The sequence below is a fragment of the Hyla sarda genome, chromosome 9 (assembly GCF_029499605.1).
Source record: "Hyla sarda isolate aHylSar1 chromosome 9, aHylSar1.hap1, whole genome shotgun sequence".
Lineage (NCBI taxonomy): Eukaryota > Metazoa > Chordata > Amphibia > Anura > Hylidae > Hyla > Hyla sarda.
The window spans coordinates 156532868-156553194 of record NC_079197.1 but is presented as its reverse complement, the minus strand read 5'-3'; the positions used below and the strand labels follow the sequence as shown (position 1 = coordinate 156553194).

Genomic DNA, 20327 nt, shown 5'->3' with positions numbered 1-20327 from the left:
TCCTACTATCGTCCTCCGTATCTTTCGTTCCGGGGCCGGCTTGGGGCACGGGTGGAGCTTCATAACGTCACCGCTTCTGTATCTCAAGGCCTGCTCACAACGTGGACCAGCAGAGAAACAGCAGCGGTGACTTCAAAAGATAACGGGACCACGGAACGGGATCAGATAAGTATGGTTGTCACCAGTGTCACCTGCACTACACAACTGTACCAACAGGTTAGTGCAGGTAACACTGATGACAGTTTTCCTGTAAGGAGGGTCCAGTTGCCCCTTTGCAGGCTTTCTCTTATTTTTAGTTGTCCCTTAGCTGAAGACTAGCTGCCATGATGTCTCCCGTACACTGCACTCACACAGAAGAAGGGGTCCTGCTCTTCCATGTCTTTATAATGTTGTCCATGTTTTTGTTCCTTTCTCTGGTGAACTATAGAAGAGAACTAAGTAGTCCAAATCTCTATGGGGGAGATTCATCAAAACCTGAAAAGTTGTCCAGTTGCCCATAGCAACCAATCAGATTGCTTCTTTCATTTTTCACAGGCCTTCATGAAAATGAAAGAAGCAAGCTGATTGGTTGCTATTGGCAACTGGGCAAGTTTTCCTCTACACAATAAATCTCCCCCTATGTGCCTTTGTCTCTCTCCAGCCAATTACCCTCTCCATAGACTTTAATGGGCAACAGCATTTATCCCTCAGTGGGCTGATCTATCATTTTGGATCAGTTTGCAGAATGAATCATGAGTTTAGGAGAAGAAGGAAAAGAGCTTTATAAGTGGGTAAAGAAACCTTTTTCTCTGATAAGTTATATTACAAAGTTTCTTACATACGCTTGTACTATTACTGTTTATGCAAAGTTTTTTGGAAGTGTGGTGCCAATTTTAGAAATTATAAGTAAATTCTATGGGCAACAAAAACAGTTTTTACTTTTTTTTTTTTTTTTTCTCAAATAATGGTTGCCAAAGCAAGAAGTGAAGTGGTTTCTTGGCAACGTAATGCATCAAAGCCTATAGAATGTAACACATAAGTAAAATTCATAAACTCATAAATAATGCCTTTCTAATGGTACAAATATAAAAGGCTAACACTAATACAAACCTATAAAAATACTGACCGTAAAGAAGGCTATAGAAATGGGGAGGATAAGAGGAGGCACTTTTTACAAGTCTCTCTAAACAGGATTCATATCTGTAGAGTATTGTACAATAGAACGTAGAATCGGCTCAGCCCAATGCCTCTGTAATCGAGATGGAGTCTTCCCATTTTTCTTCTTTTTTTAGAGTATTTCTAAGTAGTTTTTTCTATAGTGTTTCTATTTAAGTATTTCTATAGTGTTTCTATTTATATGTGGTTTATAGGGAAACTCTGATGGAAAACAAAGGTTTTTAAGTCAACTGGTGCCAGAAAGTTAAAAAGATTTGTAAATGACTTCTATATAAAAAATTGTAATCCTTCCAGTACTTATCAGCTGCTGTATGCCCCAGAGGAAGTTGTGTAGTTCTTTCCAGTCTGATCACAGTGCTCTCTGCTGCCATGTCTGTCCATGTCAGGAACTACGCAGAGTATTCTGGACAGTTCCTGACACGGACAGAGAGCACTGTGGTCAGGCTGGAAAGGACTATACAACTTCTTCTGGAGCATACAGCAGGAGTCAAGTCCTGGGGGAAAAAAAGTGTGGGAACTCACCCAAGATTTCCACTTAAGGGCTGGTTCTGCTAATGGGAACGGTGTTCCTGCTGTGGAAAAAGTGCAGGAACTCAGTTCCCACGCGTTCCTGCAGGACTTGAGCCATGAGCATACAGCAGCTGATAAGTACTGGAAGAACTAATATTTTTAACTAGAAATAATTTACAAATCTGTATAACTTTCTGGCCTCAGTTGATTTGAAAACATTTTTTTTTTCCCCACCGGAGTGCCCCTTTAATTACTAGACCTTCTTTTATAATATATCCGATGCATGTTACCCCAACAGTGGCTGCTGCTGGCTGTATTCAGCTAAAAGGAAAAGATCAGACAAGAAGACTGGAAAATTTTGAAGGCAAAATTTGAGCTCCTTATGTGGCCATTGATGAAATATGGAGGAGCACCTACTGAAGGAGTAACTTTCTCAGGACATTGGGACCAAGTAGACCAGTGGTCTCCAACCTGCGGACCTCCAGATGTTGCAAAACTACAACTCCCAGCATGCACGGACAGCCGTTGGCTGTCCGTGCATGCTGGGAGTTGTAGTTTTGCAACATCTGGAGGTCCGCAGGTTGGAGACCACTGAAGTAGACTATGGAAGAAACAATCCTACCTCACAGATGGCATTTCACCCACACTCCCTTATTTATTTCTTACATCCGTGTCCGACAATGTCATGAATGATCTCCATTACCGTTCTGCAATATCCTGCAGCTGCCACAAGATGGAATCTGGGAAAATCTCACAATAAATCCAGGCTGAATTGTGTTCTTTTTTTTTAAGAAGACGAAATGTGACAAAATATTTTTATACAAGTTTCGCAAGTTTATACAGAAGCACAATATGGATCTCGTTGGTAATGATGTAAACACTTCTGTGGGGTTTGCTTACAGGAGATTGGAACTCCTTATAAAGTAACAGTAAATCACGCCGCCTATTAGTGTGAGCCACGACGGAGAGAAAAAAAATTGCTTGGCTCACTAAAAGCCGCGACAGAGGATCAGCGCCCATGGTTTTAGTATGAAATCCCCGGGAGGAACCAGTAACTTTTAAAGGGGTATTCCAGGAAAAAAAAAAAATTTATTTTTATATATCAACTGGCTCCAGAAAGTTAAACAGATTTGTAAATTACTTCTATAAAAAAAATCTTAAAGGACAACTCCAGCACAATATACACTTGTCCCCTATGTACAAGATAGGGGATAAGTGTTTGATCGCGGGGGGTCCGACCGCTGGGACCCCCCTCGATCTCCCTAACGGGGCGCTGCCATTAGCGCTCATAGTGAGCGCTGAAGGCGCGTAGCGTCGACCTAGAGGTCGACGGTGACGCCCTGTCTCCTCGCCTCTCCCATAGAGATGTATGGAGGAGGCGTGCCGGCCGCAACGTCATGCTGCGGCTGGCACGCCCCCTGCACGGGAGAGCCACGGCATAGCCGCGGCCCTGTACAGGAGATCACAGGGGGTCCCAGTGGTCGGACCCCCCGCGATCAAACAATTATCCCCTATCCTGTGGATAGGGGATAAGTGTTAATTACGCTGCAGATGTCCTTTAATCCTTTCAGTACTTATGAGCTTCTGAAGTTAAAGGGATTATCCAGGAAAAAACTTTTTTATATATATATATATATATATATATATATATATATATATATATCAACTGGCTCCAAAAAGTTAAACAGATTTGTAAATGACTTCTATTAAAAAATCTTAATCCTTTCAGTACTTATGAGCTTCTGAAGTTAAGGTTGTTCTTTTCTGTCTAAGTGCTCTCTGATGACAAGTGTCTCGGGAACCGCCCAGTTTAGAAGCAAATCCCCATAGCAAACCTTTTCTAAACTGGACGGTTCCCGAGACAGGTGTCATCAGAGAGCACTTAGACAGAAAAGAACAACCTTAACTTCAGAAGCTCATAAGTCCTGAAATGATTAAGATTTTTTAATAGAAGTAATTTACAAATCTGTTTAACTTTATGGTGCCAGTTGATATATATATATATATATATATATATATATATATATATATATATATATATATATATATAAAAGTTTTTTCCTGGATAACCCCTTTAACACGAATGTTTTTCCAGAACTTACTTCTGTACATAGATAGAGCTGTATGCTTCCAACCTGTGTTTCTCCAGCTACTGCAAAACCACAATGCCCAGCATGCTCTGACAGCTGAAGCTTTGCAGGACTAAAGGGATATTCCATGAAAAAACATCAACTGGCTCCAGAAAGTTAAACAGATTTGTAAATGACTTCTATAAAAAAAATCTTAATCCTACCAGTACTTATCAGATGCTGAAGTTAAGTTGTTATTTTCTGTCTGACCACAGTGCTCTCTGCTGACACCTCTGTCTGTCTCAGGAACGGTCCAGAGCAGGAGAGATTTGCTATGGGGATTTGCCCTAGAGCAGTATTTGCTGCCTCCAAATGTTGCAAAACTACAACTCCTAGCATGCCCTAGCATACTACAGAGGAAATTATTTTCTTTTTGGAACACAGAGCCCTCTGCTGACATCACGAGCACAGTGCTCACTGCTGACACCTCTGTCCATTTTAGGAACTGTCCAGAGCAGCATATGTTTGCTTTGGGGATTTTCTCCTACTCTGGACAGCTCCTAAAATGGACAGAGATGTCAGCAGAGAGCACTGTGCTCGTGATTTCAGCAGAGAGCTCTGTGTTCCAAAAAGAAAATAAATTCCTCTGTAGTATTCAGCAGCTAATAAGTACTGGAAGGATTCATGTTTTTTAATAGAAGTAATTTACAAATCCTTTTAACTTTCTGGCACCAGTTGATTTAAAAAAAAAAAAAAAAGTTTTCCACTGGAGTACCCCTTTAACTTCAATGAAACTGACCTGCAATACCACACAGGAGTGTCCCTGTTTCTGGAAGAAACTTGCTATGTTTTTTTTAAATCCTGGATAACCCCCATAAGAGATGTGCACCTAATAATAAGGGAAGTGGAAAGCAGTGCGTGTTAATACGAAGACCGGCATGTGAAATGCTGGTCTTCATAAACAAATGCAAATGCCTCTACACCCCTGATGACGCAGCTGGTGCCATGAAACATGTAGGGGAGGCAAACGGTTAATATTTTAAACATCAGTATCCCGGTCCATTTCTGTGCATACTGCAGACGCCTATTATCAAGACTCTCAACTGAGAACAAGGTATATAAATCAGTGGACTGTTAATTGTTGGTTTTAAAGGAAAACCTTCATCCCGTTCACCCACATGAAACTCAATACACAGGGTTATTGTGTGGGTGTACAGGAGTCCAATGAGGGGTCAATGACTAAAATACGTACCTTCAGTCCGGAGATCTGTCCCACCGAATATCCGCTTCTATCTTCTCTGAATTGCGCACTAGAGTCGGGCCCTGTCAGCTCAATTTGCATATTCATTGTCTATGACTCCATGTCCATGGCTTATGCGCTCACGTGACCAGCGACTTCATGGCACTAGGACATGGAGTCATAGACAATGAATATGCAAATTGAGCCAACGGAGCCCTTTCCAATGCGCAATTCAGAGAAGATAGAAGCAGATCTTCAGTATTTTAGTCAGTGACCCCCCCCCAGTGACACTATAACCCAAGTGTGGGTGTGTGGGTGAACAGGACGACCATTTTCCTTTAAAGCGTGCCCGTCAGATCCAACAAAAAACATTTTTTTTTAAATATATCACTCAGTACCTAATCCTGACCATGTACAGCTAATTTTTATGTGTCTAGCACCTTTATTTATTTTTTTACTAGCTGAGTGTACCCGGCATTGCCAGATTTTTCCTTCCTAATCCTTGTTGGGAAGGAAAATAAACAAAGAAGGAAGCTTTTGACTTCATATCCCGTCCTCATATATTGTTGTCATATCCCAACCAACTATCCCGTCCTCCTATCCCAACCTCCTAGCCCAACCTCCTATCCCATCCTCCTATCCTGACCTCCTATCCTGACCTCCTATCATGTCCTCCTATCCCGTCCTATCCTGTCCTCCTGTCTCGTCCTCCTATCTTGACCTCCTTTACCGTCCTCCTATTTTGACCTCCTATCCCGTCCTCCTATCCCGACCTCCTATCTCGTCCTCCTATCTCGTCCTCCTATCTCGGCCTCCTATCTCGACCTCCTTTCCCGTCCTCCTATTTTGACCTCCTATCCCGTCCTCCTATCTCGACTTCCTATCCCGTCCTCCTATCCCGTCATCCTATCTCGACCTCCTATCCCTACCTCCTATCCCGTCCTCCTATCCTTATCTCGACCTCCTATCCCGACCTCCTATCCCGTCCTCCTCTCCAGACCTCCTCTCCAGACCTCCAATCCCGACCTCCAATCCAGACCTCCAATCCCTACCTCCTATCCAATCCATCTATCCCAACTTCCTATCTCGACCTCCTATCCTGACGTCCTATCCCATCCTCACATCCCCTGCTCCTATCTCGACCTCCTATCTCGACCTCCTGTCCTGACCTCCTATCTCGTCCTCCTATCCAGTCCATCTATCCCAACCTCATATCTCGACCTCCTATCTCGACCTCCTATCTCGTCCTCCTATCCCGACCTCCTATCCCGTCCTCCTATCCCGTCCTCCTATCCCGACCTCCTATCCCGACCTCCTATCTCGACCTCCTATCCCGACCTCCCATCCCGTCCTCATATCCCAACTCGTAATATGTGTACCAGGTAATGAAATATCTCCAGCCATACGGAAGTTATGTGGGAACATACATTTCCCATTGATTTGCATGGGACTTTAACCCCTTAAGGACCGGGGGTTTTTCCGTTTTTGCATTTTCGTTTTTTGCTCCTTGCCTTTAAAAAATCATAACTCTTTCAAATTTACACCTAAAAATCCATATGATGGCTTATTTTTTGCGCCACCAATTCTACTTTGTAATGACGTCATTCATTTTGCCCAAAAATCTATGGTGAAGCGGGAAAAAAAATCATTGTGCGACAAAATTGAAAAAAAAAAACGCTGTTTTGTAACTTTTGGGGGCTTCCGTTTCTACGTAGTACATTTTTCGGTAAAAATGACACCTTTTTATTCTGTAGGTCCATACGATTAAAATGATCCCCTATTTATATAGGTTTGATTTTGTCGGACTTCTGGAAAAAATCATAACTACATGCAGGAAAATTAATACGTTTAAAATTGTCATCTTCTGACCCCTATAACTTTTTTATTTTTCCGTGTATGGGGCGGTATGAGGGCTAATTTTTTGCGCCGTGATCTGAAGTTTTTAACAGTACCATTTTTGCATTGATAGGACTTATTGATCACTTTTTATTCATTTTTAAATGATATAAAAAGTGACCAAAAATGCACTATTTTGGACTTTGGAATTTTTTTGCGCGCACGCCATTGACCGAGCGGTTTAATTAATTATATATTTTTATAATTCGGACATTTCCGCACGCGGTGATACCACATATGTTTATTTTTATTTACACTGTGTTTTTTTTTTTATTGGAAACGGGGGGTGATTCAAACTTTTAATAGGGGAGGAGTTAAATGATCTTTATTCACTTTTTTTTTCCACTTTTTTTTTGCAGTGTTATAGGTCCCATAGGGACCTATAACACTGCACACACTGATCTTCTATGTTGATCACTGGTTTCTCATAAGAAACCAGTGATCAACGATTCTGCCGCATGACTGCTCATGCCTGGATCTCAGGCACTGAGCAGTCATTCGGCGATCGGACAGCGAGGAGGCAGGAAGGGGCCCTCCCGCTGTCCTGTCAGCTGTTCGGGATGCCGCGATTAGCCGCGGCTATCCCGAACAGCTCGACTGAGCTAGTCGGGAACTTTCACTTTCACTTTCAGCCGCGCGGCTCAGCTCTGAGCGCGCGGCTGAAGGGTTAATAGCGCGCGGCGCCACGATCGGAGCTGCGCGCTATTAGAGGCGGGTCCCGGCTTCACTATGACGCCGGGCCTGCCGTGATATGACGCGGGGTTACTGTGTAACCCCGCGTTATATCAGAAGAGCAGGACCAAGGACGTACCGGTACGTCCTTGGTCCTTAAGGGGTTAAACAAAAACCCTGAACCTCACACATGGGGGTAGTTAAGGGTTAAATTAACTATCCTATATTTTAAGTGGACATATAAGTAACATGTGACCAAGTATTATGGAAATATCTCCAGCCGTTTGGAAGTTATGCAGTAACATATATTTCCCATTGACTTGTCTGGGACTTTAAACATAGACCCCGCCTCTGGCAAATCGGGGTGGGTAAGGGTTAAATCACCTATCCTATGTTTGTTGGTGACATATAAGTAACATGTGTGACAAGTTTCAAGTTAATATCTTTAGCCGTTTGGACGTGATGCTGGAACATACACACATACATACACACATACATATATATACACACACATATATATATATATATATATATATATATATATATACACACACACACACACACACACACACGTTGAGTTTTATATATGTAGATTACACTTTTAATTTAGCTCACTAGTCTGAATTCCTCTCAAAGGGAGGGGGTGTGGCCTCACTGTGAAAGTCTCCGCCCCCTCCCTCAGTATGCTGTCTGCTCACATCTCCCCTAGCATTAGCAAAACTACAACTCCCAGCTTGTCCTCACTGACAGTAGCAGGACACAAGCTGACAGTGGGAGGATTTTTCCTCCAGGTGTGAGCCCTGCGCTCACAGCTGTCAATCAAGGAAGTGTGTCCATGACATAGGTGATGGTGCATGGACACAGCAGGACTAGTATGTGTCCAAGCAGGCAGGGGGGGGGCAGTTGTTTGACTGGATTTTTCAGTATGAAATACTGAAAATGTTCTAATGAAAGCAATTGTAAAACCTATTGGTTATACATGCTTTACAACATATCAAAAGTTTTTGTATCTGACAGTGCCCATTTAACTATTTATGGAACCAATTTTAATGCATATTAATCAAAGTAATGTTTTACAATATACACTAGTAGAGAGGTTTAAAGATAAGGGTTTTTATACCCTATGATCCCGAAGAGAGACTCAGGGTTTGGTATAGGAGCTGTAATACTAGACACAGTCCATGGACAGGAGTGGCACTGTTTTCTTAAAAAATAAAAAAAATAAAAAAAGCTGTGTTTTTATAATGTCATACAACCTCTGTAATTATTCCGAACGTTGGTTTATGAATAATGATGAATCACTATGTAGAACCATACACACTAATAGCTCAAATTGCTGGAATACAATAGAAGGTCTGAGGATATAATGGGGAGTAGAAGGTCCCGAGCTTCATTTGCTTTCCTCCTAGTAAGACTGCTGAAGTGCATGATGTTTGGGAAGTGTGCATGGCTTTTGTGATCTTGAGAACAGGTTCCAACTTCAATTAAATCTTATTCCATTTAGAGAGTAATGTCTGGGAGGGTTGCGCAGCTCTCCAGTAGAGGCTTGAGAAATGTTTGGCTTGGAATGCACTACAGTACACAGCGCCTCCTACACAGGGTGACGCCATCTGTAGCGTTGTTTGCAGCTACTTCTGCATAGGGCTGCCTTTCGGGTTGTATACAAAAAGAGTCAATAACAAGGATTTTTACAAGGGCAATCGCTGTGCAAATAAATGATCCTAGGAATGTTCATTCACGATTATTGTCCTGTGCTAAAGACCCTGCGATTGCGCATGCGGATAAGTATCTACCTATCTATCTATATTATCTATCTCATATCTATCTATCACATATCTATCTATCTCATATCTATCTATCTATCTCATATCTATCTATCCATCTATCTATCTATATCTATCTTTCTACAGAAAAAATGCAGGCAGCACACCACAGCTTGTATCAAAAAGGAAAGTGAGTTTATTCCATGATGTGATAGAGACTACGTTTCTCCAGCCTCACGCTGGCTTTCTTAAGTGCTTAACAGGTGACATGTATGAGGCTTAAATAAGCCAACCAATCGACATTTAAGCCTCATACATGTCACCTGTTTAAGCACTTGAGAAAGCCAGCGTGAGGCTGGAGAAACGTAGGGGGAGATTTATCAAAACCTGTGCAGAGGAAAAGTTGTCCAGTTGCCCATAGCAACCAATCAGATCGCTTCTTTCATTTTTCACAGGCTTTCATGAAAATGAAAGAAACACGCTGATTGGTTGCTATGGGCAACTGGGCAAGTTTTCCTCTGCACAGGTTTTGATAAATCTCCCCTGTAGTCTCTATCACATCATGGAATAAACTCACTTTCCTTTTTGATACAAGCTGTGGTGTGCTGCCTGCATTTTTCCTGTGGATTGAAGAACCAGTTTGCCGAGGTTCAGAACATGTGTGCACCCCTTTTCTCTTTTTGCCATATATTTTTGGATGTGCTGTTTCTATTGCAATTTTATCTACCTTTCTATCTATTTCATATCTATCTATCTCATATCTATCTATCTATCTATCTATCTCATATCTATCTATCTATCTATCCATCTATCTCATATCTATCTATTTATCTCATATCTATCGATCTCATATCTATCTATCTATCTATCTCATATCTATATCTATCTATCTCATATCTATCCATCTATCTATCTATCTCATATCTATCTATCTCATAGTTATCATATCTATCTATCTATCTCATATCTATCTCTCATATCTATCTATCTCATATCTATCTATCTCATATCTATCTATCTATCTATCTATCTCATATCTATCTATCTGTCTCATATCTATCTATCTCATATCTGGAAGCAGAGATCACTGTGATGTGTCCTGTTGGCGGAAAAAATTACAAATATTCGTAATTGCGAATATATAGCACTATATTCACCATATTCGCAAATATGCAAAAGTCACAATAAATATTCAAATTGCGAATATTCGTGCTCAACACTAGTCATGAGATGTTACTATATATAACGCGTGGCAAAATGTTATATATAGTAAAATCTTCTTCACGCAAAACAATCTTCATTTCCGGCAGATATTCCCATCCACAGGGACAGTGAGGATATGAAGTTAAAAAGTCTCCCCTGCCGGCCCCATAAGTAGACCCACCTAGACTCCCCTAGTCCTGTCTTCTCCGGCTGTAATTATGCCCCCTCAGTGTGATGGACATCCCAGGCGTCATCTCTCTGCTCTGTCTGCTTAGGGAGCAGTGCGGTGACACTGGCTGTCAATCACGAAGAGGGGGTGTTATTACAGTCAGGGAAGTATAGCTCCCTGCCTAGGGGACTACTTACGGGGCCAGTGGGGGAGACTTTCTAACATCATATCCTCACCATCCTCGCTGGCATGAACGTCTCACGGGGGTGAAAAAGAAGATTTTACCATATGTAACGTATTTCCACACAGTATATATGGTAAAATCTCTAACAGACAGAGGGTACCAATAGGTTACCATGGCAAGTGGGGGGCTTAAAGGGGAACTCCAGTAAATAACATCTTATCCCCTATCCACAGGTTAGGGTGTGGTGGTCTTGGGTGTTGCGGTAATGTTGTAGGGTCTGGTGGTATTAACCCTTGAATGTCGTGACGCCAGGGTGAGGTTTTCCTCAATGTAGTAATCATATCGCCAACTGTCCCACAAACGGCAGGGAGAAATAACGGAATGTCCACAGCAGATTTTATGAAGCAAACTTGAAGTTACTTTACTGCATATTTTATGCAACGGCATGGAACATAACAGTCTTTGCGAGAGAGAACCGGGATACAGGCTCCTCACAGGTTTGCTGGGACTCCGGAATCAATGAGCTTTGTTTGCTAGCCACTGTGCTACTATTTTTAGGAGATTTGAGTTTCTAGTAGTCACACAGGATTCAGTAGATTGAACTTGTATAACTTACGGTTTTGTGGCTGCTAGGTATTAGGCTTCAGGCCTAGCTTGAATTGATGCTGAAGATATGAGATTAGTGCTGCTTGATAGTTTGGCAGGAAGAGACAGAATTTAGTGGCAGCAGCCCCTTATATATTAAGGGGGTGGGACAAAGCTCATTGGTCAGCAGAACCTGTCAGTCCTGACCCAGTGAACTCTGGGTATCACATGACCCAAAGGTCCTTAAACCATAATACAATTTAATTAAAGGCACGTGACCTCTAAGGTCCTATACAGAGGTATTCCTATATAACATATTAAATATATATACTTATACATTAAATACCATTTATATGAGGCGACTAGGGGTTAGTCCTACAGGAGAGCCCTATTGACATGGAGGGACTCTGGCTTAGGGGACTTTAGACAGAGGGACAGGACCAGGTCCTGTACTGGGACACCACAAGGGGTTAAGTGTCTATTTTCAGGGTGTGCAATCGCCGGGACCCACACAATTTCCTGCCTGGCACCCCAGCTTTCCTTGTGCACAGAGCGATCTCCCCTCCATGCAAAGAGACTGTCGACAATCGGACATAGCTGTGGTCAAGTGTAGGTGTGTAGACAACGGCTAAAGAACACAAATGTTCAAAGCATCGAGACGCTGGGCAGGAGATCCTAGGGGGTCTCAGCGGTCAGACGCGCCCAACCGGACACTTATCCTGTGTATAGGGGATAAAATGTTATGTACCAGAGTTCTCCTTTAACAAAAGCCCCAAGGTCTGGTGCATTTAGTCTACACTGATACATTGTAACAAATTATCAGAACAGAAGAGAGATGTTGTCTGCTGATGCTTTCAGTGGAACAACTTTTACAAGCTTTGTTTGCTGTTCACAACACTATTGTGATTTCCATCATAGACAAGTGCTTTATCCATCATTGTTGCAGTGCCTGTCGTTTTAAATAGTGCGTGCTTTGCTATTCTTCCCAGCAAATATGACTGATGAAGGCTTCTGTCCGAGTCTTGACAGAAGTGTGAACAGAGTCTTAAAGGAGTAGTCCACTTTAGATAAGAGTCTGATCGTGGGGGTGACCTTGTGGGAGTCCCCACGAAACCTCCTGCACTGCACTCCGGCTCTCCTCATACCTGAAGCGGTGGTCGGCACACACCTTCCATGTATTTCTATGGGAGAGCTGAAGTGCTGTACTCGTGTATCTCTGGCTCTCCCATAGAGATGCTTGGAGGTGGCGTGTTGACCACCGCTTTGTGCGGTGGGTGTCACAGCTCCGTAAATAAGCAGAGCCAGGGCTTATTCGCATGCATGGGGTAAACATTTTTGCCCCTTTAACTGTAAGAAACTATACCTGTACAAGCCTTTAACCAGGATTAGAACAAGAAATAAATGAAATCACAACACTTGCAAATTGACATGAATATGATATTTTATTCTCTCATGTTGATGGTCCAGATCACTGACACCCTGTCTTTTCTGTGTTTTACCTCTCCGTAAAGGGATACTCCGCTCCTAGACATCTTATCCCCTATGCAAAGGATAGGGGATAAGATGTCTGATTGTGGGGGTCCTGCTGCTAGGGACCCCTGCGATCTCGGCTGCGGCACCGCAGACATCCAGTGCACGGAACGATTTTCGCTCTTTGACGGATGACTGCTGATGCGGGGCAGAGGCTCGTGACGTCACGGTCACGCCCCGCTCATGACGTTACAGCCATGTCCCCTCAATGCAAGTCTATGGGAGGGGGCGTGACAACTTGCATTGAGGAGACATGGCCGTGGCTTCATGAGCGGGGCGTAACTCGCATAGACTTGCATTGAGGGGGCATGACTTGCCATAGACTTGAATTTCATTGAGGGGGTGTGACTTGCCATAGACTTGCATTGAGGGGGCGTGGCCGTGATGTCACATACAGATCGCGGCCGTGACATCTTAAGCCTGCAGCACTGCACCTGACACTCTAAACGATTGCCGGGTGCAGCAGGGAGATCGTGGGGGTCCCCAGGGGGCGGAGTACCCCTTTAATGTGGATTTAAACAAGATTTTTTCTATTTACTGGAATAAAAAATACAAAAAATGTATAAAAGAACTAAATGACTAATGATTAATTATTATTTATGGAAAACAGAACGACTCCTTCAGTGATCTGGAAGGTATTGCAATCTGCTGATTTAGCACAAAAATTCAGCCTGGGTCCTGCAAAACCCAGGACAGCCACTAGATGGAGCCTGTCAATATGCTTGTTTCATAATACAAGATCAAAGTGAATAAAAAGAAGCAACTGGTAAGAGTTGGCGGCTTATACAAACAGCTACTAATACCACACATGCCTATCAGTGTCAATCTGGAAGTTCTCAGAAGTGGAGATATAATGTGAGATAAAGTAATCATCATGGGGGCAGAGGTTTCTTTCTGGGCTTCCTGTCATTGATCACAATGAAGAACGCTGCAAACTAAGAGCCTCGCCCAGCCTGAAATGTCTCATAAATGGGAACAATAGAATGTATTCAACTATGCATCAAACGCAGAGAAGATAGCCTTCAAATTTAGAGTCCTTTTCAAGTGTCCAGCCCTTTATTATACTGTGGGCCCTCCATGGGACATTCTAATGGCATGAGGTATCATTTACTGAGCTTCCATATCTACTGAGAACCCACAGTCAGATATCATAGGCCACACTCAGATCTGTACGCATGCATTGTATGGGCCCTTATCGTGAGCTTGACCTTAGTTGATAGAGCAGTGTTTCCCAACCAGTGTGTCTCCAGTCAGGGGCATAAGTACAAGCAGTGGCGTTGCTAGGGTTGGTATCACCCGGTGCGGTAGAAAATGGTGTCAGCCCGTACACCCCCCCACCCCCCAAAGTAAGATTTTAGCCTGTTGTGACAGACGCCACTGGTGTAGCGCATTGTGAAAAAGTCCAGTATAATGATCAAATATACCAATTGCCACAGAATGGTAAAGCGCTAAAGAAGTTTTCACCAATTAAAACTACAGCTCCCAGTGGTGAGGGTATGCTGGGAGTTGTAGTTTCACTCATCATAACTGCAGAACTTACAAGTGACTACAGCTCTGATAGGACATAGTGAGGATACAGAACGATATCAGTGACTACAGGTGACGTCTTCTCTATAGTCTTCCCTTATCTAATTCAGATGGTACATACTGCCAGGACTTGTACCACCTAAACCTTCTCTCTGCAGAATGTGACGCCCAGATGGCTCCTCACTATGTCAGCGGATTCTGATCATCTATATGAAAACAATTATTATTATAAACCTGCCAGACACTGTATCCTCTAAATATAATAATACTATACACTATACTCTTTGAATATAAACCTTCAACATACCGTACCCTCTAAATATAAATCTTCCACATACCATACCCTCTGAATATAATACTACCACATACTGTACCCTCTGAATATAAATCTGCCATATACTGTACCCTCTAAATATAATACTGTCACACACCGTAACCCTCTGAATATAATACTACCACACACTGTACCCACAGAATATAATTCTATCACACACTGTACCCTTTGAATATAATACTACCACACACTGTACCCACAGAATGTAATACTACTACACACTGTACCCTCTGAATATAATACTACCACACACTGTACATTCTGAATATAATAAAAGCACACACTGCACTCTCTGAATATAAACCTGCCACACACCTACCCTCTAAATACAATACTACCATACACTGCGCTCTATGAATATAATACTACCCCACACTGTACCCACTAAATATAATACTACCACACACTGCACCCTCTGAATATAACCTTGCTATACATTGCATCCTCTGAATACAATATCACAACAGCAGTAGCACCCCTCATCATCCATTAGCTGATGCTATTACCACAGGGGGGGGTAGATTGGTGGTGTTGCTGGTGGATCATAGGGGTGCTATTGCTGGGGGGGGGTGTTGCTGGTGGTTGATGAGTGTGCTATCATCCATCGGCAGGCTCATCCTCCTGGCATAAGCACCCCCATCATCCACCAGCAGGATCTGCTTGGGGGGGGGGGGTGTTGCTGGTGGATGGTGAGGGTGCTACAGCCAGGGGTGGGGTGAGCATTAGGTGGGCAGCAGTTTCCCCACATTAGGTAGCATAGTTTCCCCACATTAGGTAGCATAGATTCCCTACATTAAGTAGCAGGTTCCCCACATTGGGTAGCAGGTTCCCCACATTAGATAGCAGTTTCCTCACATTAGGTAGTATAGCTTTCCCACATTAGGTAGCAGGTTCCCCACATTAGGTAGCAGGTTCCCCACATTAGGTAGCAGGTTCCCCACATTAGATAGCAGTTTCCCCACATTAGTTAGCAGTTTCCCCACATTAAATAGCAGGTTCCCCACATTAGATAGCAGGTTCCTCACATTAGATAGCAGTTGCCCCGCATTAGGTAGCAGATTCCCCACTTAAGATAGGAGTTTCCCCACATTAGGTAGCAGGTTCCCCACCTTAGATAGCAGTTTCCCCACATGAGGTAGCAGGTTTCCCACATTAGGTATCAGTTTCCCCACATTAGATAGCATTTTCCCCACATTAGGTATCAGTTTCCCCACATTAGATAGCAGTTTCCCCACATTAGGTAGCAGTTTCCTCACATTAGATAGCAGTTTCCCCAGAATAGGTAGCAGGTTCCCCACATTAGATAGCAGGTTCCTCACATTAGAGAGCAGTTCCCCCACATTAGATAGTAGTTTCCCCACATTAGTTAGCAGTTTCCCAACATTACATAACAGGTTCCCCACATTAGATAGCAGGTTCCTCACATTAGATAGCAGTGTACCCACATTAGATACCAGTTTACCCACATTAGATAGCATAGCCCCCCCCCCCCACACACACACACACACACACAGACACAGACACACACAGACACACATAGACACACTCACCTGGCCTATGTAGCGCTTCTCCTCTCTGTCTGCGGCCTGACTAGAGACGTCACTGACGTCCTCCTGCATGGGTCTGCGGAGGGATGTCACTTGCGCGATGTCCCACATCAGACCCGAGCTGGCCGCCGGAGACGGGGAGAGTTTGGCAGAGGCAATAGGTGTTCTATCAGAGGCGGGGTGCTCGTACACGAGGTGGAGGGCTTGTGCTATCGTGGTTGTAGCGCGGATGCGGCCGGGGGGTGGCTAGTGCTGAGGGGCATGGTGTCACCCCATCAGGCTGGTGTCATCCAGCGTGGCCCGCTCCCTCCGCACCACGGTCGCTACGCCACTGACTACAGGGGGTGCATAGATTGCAATCCCACTGGGGTCCTAGGGGGCCCCGAAGACACCTATGCCACATAAGAAAACACCAGTGGCACACGGTAGATATGGGGCCCTGTCACAGATTTTACACTGGGGCCTCCACTTCCAGCTGTTGCAAAGCTACAACTCCCAGCATGCCCGGACAGCCATAGGCTGTCCGGGCATGCTGGGAGTTGTAGTTTTTCATTAGCTGTAGGCATACTGGTTGGAAAATACAGTGATCGAGGCTTGAAGAAATACCACCCTGTAAAGATTTGCCATACATATTTGATGTGTATGTCAGCCAAACTCTCAATATCTACAGGACCGACTGACTATCGAATGTAGTATTTCCAGGGCACGTCCAGCTGTTGCAAAACTACAACTCTCAGCATGTTCGGACAGCCTTTGGCTCTGCTTTTTTGCAACAACAATTGTACTACAAAAAAAAAATGTCAGACTTAATTTGCAATGAACCAGATTTTTCACCAACAACACAGATGCAGAATCCTCTCTGCGGTGCTGCTTTAGTTACAATTATTGTGTTTGTGCGGTCCTACATTTGTCTGTGTTGTTCAATGATAACTGTCCCTCACAGAGAACTTCACCTAACACCTGCTATCTCTAAAATGGCTGCTGAAGCTATTTGCATAGGCTTTAATATATTAATCTCTATACTGCCTCCAGATTGGCTGATTGCAAGGCATTATAGGCTACTATAATGGTATGTGATATTTCCACCTTTTCCTATTTTAGCAGGTTAGGACGAAATGAACTGCTACAGGTTCGAAGTCCAGATCCCTGTACAGGGGTTAAAGGGTAAAAACCTAGGGGCTACATAGACAATGTCCTCGAGAGTGGCCAAAAGCCAAACTGGTTAGGTGGCACAGTGAGTCCATACCTTTTGCCTGTTATGCATTGGCTGGTGACTGGCTCTTCCATAAAAGAAGCTGGACCATTGAATAAATCAAGCACTTTCTCTCTTTTGTTTCAACCCCACTTCCTTGCAGATTGTCAACTCTTGTGGGCAGGGCTTTTACTCCTACCATAAAAAATAAATAATAATATAAATAAAATAATAAATCACTCAAAAAAAAAAAACATAATTATTGTTATTATTATTACGTCTTATACAAATTTTTAAGAAAACTAAAAAACATTTTTTAATCTGGGTAAATATGAGACCCTATGAGTTTCCATATTCATTTTATATAGGCTTAAAGAAGAAATCTCATGCCCAAACAGTACAGAAAAACGTATCCCCTATCTGCAGGATAGGAGATACGTTTTAGATTGCGGGGGTCTGAGTGCTGTGCCCCCCCCCCCACGATCGTCTGGGGCTCCGTACAGGCATCGTGGGCGGCCACATCGCTCAGGCTCCTCGCAATCAAAAACTTATCCCCTATCCTGCAGATAGGGGATAAGTTTTCCTGTACTCTCGGACATAAGACATCCTTTAAGCTTGAAAGAGGCCTAGGTGCACCTGATTCATTTAAATATTGCTGTCACTATTGCTTAGGTAGATGTTCTTGGGGCTACCAAATATCCACCCTTTGCTAGCCCAATCATACCTCTGGGTACCACCATACCACACCCTTTTAGTCCTACTAAAGTGTGTCAAGACTGTTGTTGTGCAGCATGGACGAAGCACCTTCAAAATAGAAATGGTGGGGGACTGAGCAATGACTATTGCTTTTTTTTTTTTTTTTTTTTTTAGCATTCCCTCCAATTGTCCAGTGGGTTGGCCACCCTCTGTTGACTCTAATGAACCTGTGGTATAGCCCAGTATATCCTCCTGGGATCTCACATCTTTCCACCTTTAAGTGTTGGAGTGACCGTGGCTTTCATTGTGTTCTGATACAACCCTTAAGGATAATGTTACATAATACTACAAAATCCTTGCAATTAGTAATGATGTTCTAAATCATCGTTGAAGATAATGCTGCAGGAAAGGCCTGATTCATCTCCCTTAGGCTACTCAATATAACAACACTAATACTGCCTATTAGGTATGGCCGGAAAATCTGAAGCACCGACTCGCTCACTTGACTCACGTTGCCAGATGGAATTCTCCAGGACTGATCTCTCACTGAATAGAACAGTATAGCAAGAGACCGCTACATTTCAGTGACTTCCAGACTCCCAGCAATAATTTCCTGTAAAAGAGAACAGCAAAGGACCATGAGTAAATTCAATGTTTTGTACAATGACTGAATAGGGGCGTGTGTCAATCTCTCTGGCGTCACAGCGTGCATAATATTTGTGGGTAGGTTCATGCACATAAAGGCCATGGTTAAGCAAATAGGGACCATGGTAAGGAATTGCAGAATTTCATAATTTTTACAATGAGAAAAAGTATGGATATTGAGGTGCAGGTGGAAAACAGGTTAAGGCTGGGTTCACATCACGTTTTTGTCATACTGTTTTCAATCCGTTTTTTTCTAAAGAAAACCGTATGGCAAAAAAACGGATGGAACAGTATGGGAAAAAGTAAACCGTATATGTTTTTAAACAGTATACTGTTTTTAAAAGTGCATACAGTTCCGTCCGTTTTTATAGAATAAAAAACCCATACGTTTTTGAAATTGTTGTCCATTTTTAATGGGAGGGGTGTTGAGTGGGGACTTTAGGATGCAAATGCGAATGTGCAAAGTAAAAACCGTATACGTTTTCCCGTATGGAACCGTATACATGTGCATCTCCCATTGAGGTCCATGTTAAAAAAAAACGTATGCGGTTGCAGTACGGTTTTTAAACCGCAGTCAAAACTGTGGTTGACCATGATTTTGTCTCCGGTCTAATTAAAAACCGTACTGCAACCGCATACGTTTTTTTTTTAACATGAACGTCAATGGGAGACGCACATGTATACGGTTCCATACGGGAAAACATATATGGCTTTTACTTTACACATGCGCATTTGCACTCTAAAGTCCCCACCCAAGACCCCTCCCATTAAAAATGGACAAAATTTTCAAAAACTTATGGGTTTTTTTTCTATAAAAACGGACGGAACTGTATGCACTTTTAAAAACAGTATACGGTTTAAAAACGCATACAGTTTACTTTTTCCCATACTGTTCCATCCATTTTATTGCCATACGGTTTTCTTTAGAAAAACGGATTGAAAACAGTATGGCAAAAACGTGATGTGAACCCAGCCTAAAGCCGATTATTAGCAAATAGAACAAAACCACTACACAAACACGCACCGCAAAACTAGGCAGATCAAGAACAAGAAAAGAACAAGAAAATAAGAACAGAACATTTTCAGTAAAAGACCCCAGATTTTGGGGTATTGCTTGGGTCTACAAAGTTCAGGCAGAACAAATCCCAATGCATATGTTATGCCTGTATACAATACAAAATAATATTGCTACATCATGAGCCCAAATTACAACCAAATAGTGACTATTACCACTATACGAACACTCCACAACAGATAATACCCTGCACTGCTACTACACAGAATGCTATGCCGCTAGGCTTCTCTGGTACATAACCTTTCCGGTGCTAACATCTAAACAGTCTATAACATATTCCATCGAAGAGATGAAAGAAATGGAGCACTCACCAGGTCTTCAGGAACTGTAAACTT

General features: G+C 42.9%; 2 protein-coding genes across 8 annotated transcripts in view; one reads left to right on the top strand and one right to left on the bottom strand.

Annotated features, from left to right (window-relative positions):
- Positions 1-2142, top strand: part of LOC130291456 (calpain-1 catalytic subunit-like) — a 127053-nt gene extending 124911 nt beyond the window's left edge. Inside the window, exon 23 of the mRNA XM_056540195.1 lies at positions 1964-2142. Coding sequence (XP_056396170.1) covers positions 1964-1990 — 27 coding nt within the window. The 3' untranslated portion in view covers positions 1991-2142. The remainder of the gene's footprint in view (positions 1-1963) is intronic.
- The window catches only part of LOC130291454 (inositol-tetrakisphosphate 1-kinase-like), a 236600-nt gene that overhangs the window by 153589 nt on the left and 62684 nt on the right, over positions 1-20327 (bottom strand). For all 7 annotated transcript variants that reach the window (XM_056540189.1, XM_056540182.1, XM_056540184.1 and 4 more), the window contains 2 exons: positions 18784-18885; positions 17631-17771 (listed from right to left, as the gene is read on the bottom strand). In XM_056540189.1, the coding sequence (XP_056396164.1) occupies positions 17631-17671 (41 nt within the window). In that variant the 5' untranslated portion in view covers positions 17672-17771; positions 18784-18885. The remainder of the gene's footprint in view (positions 1-17630; positions 17772-18783; positions 18886-20327) is intronic.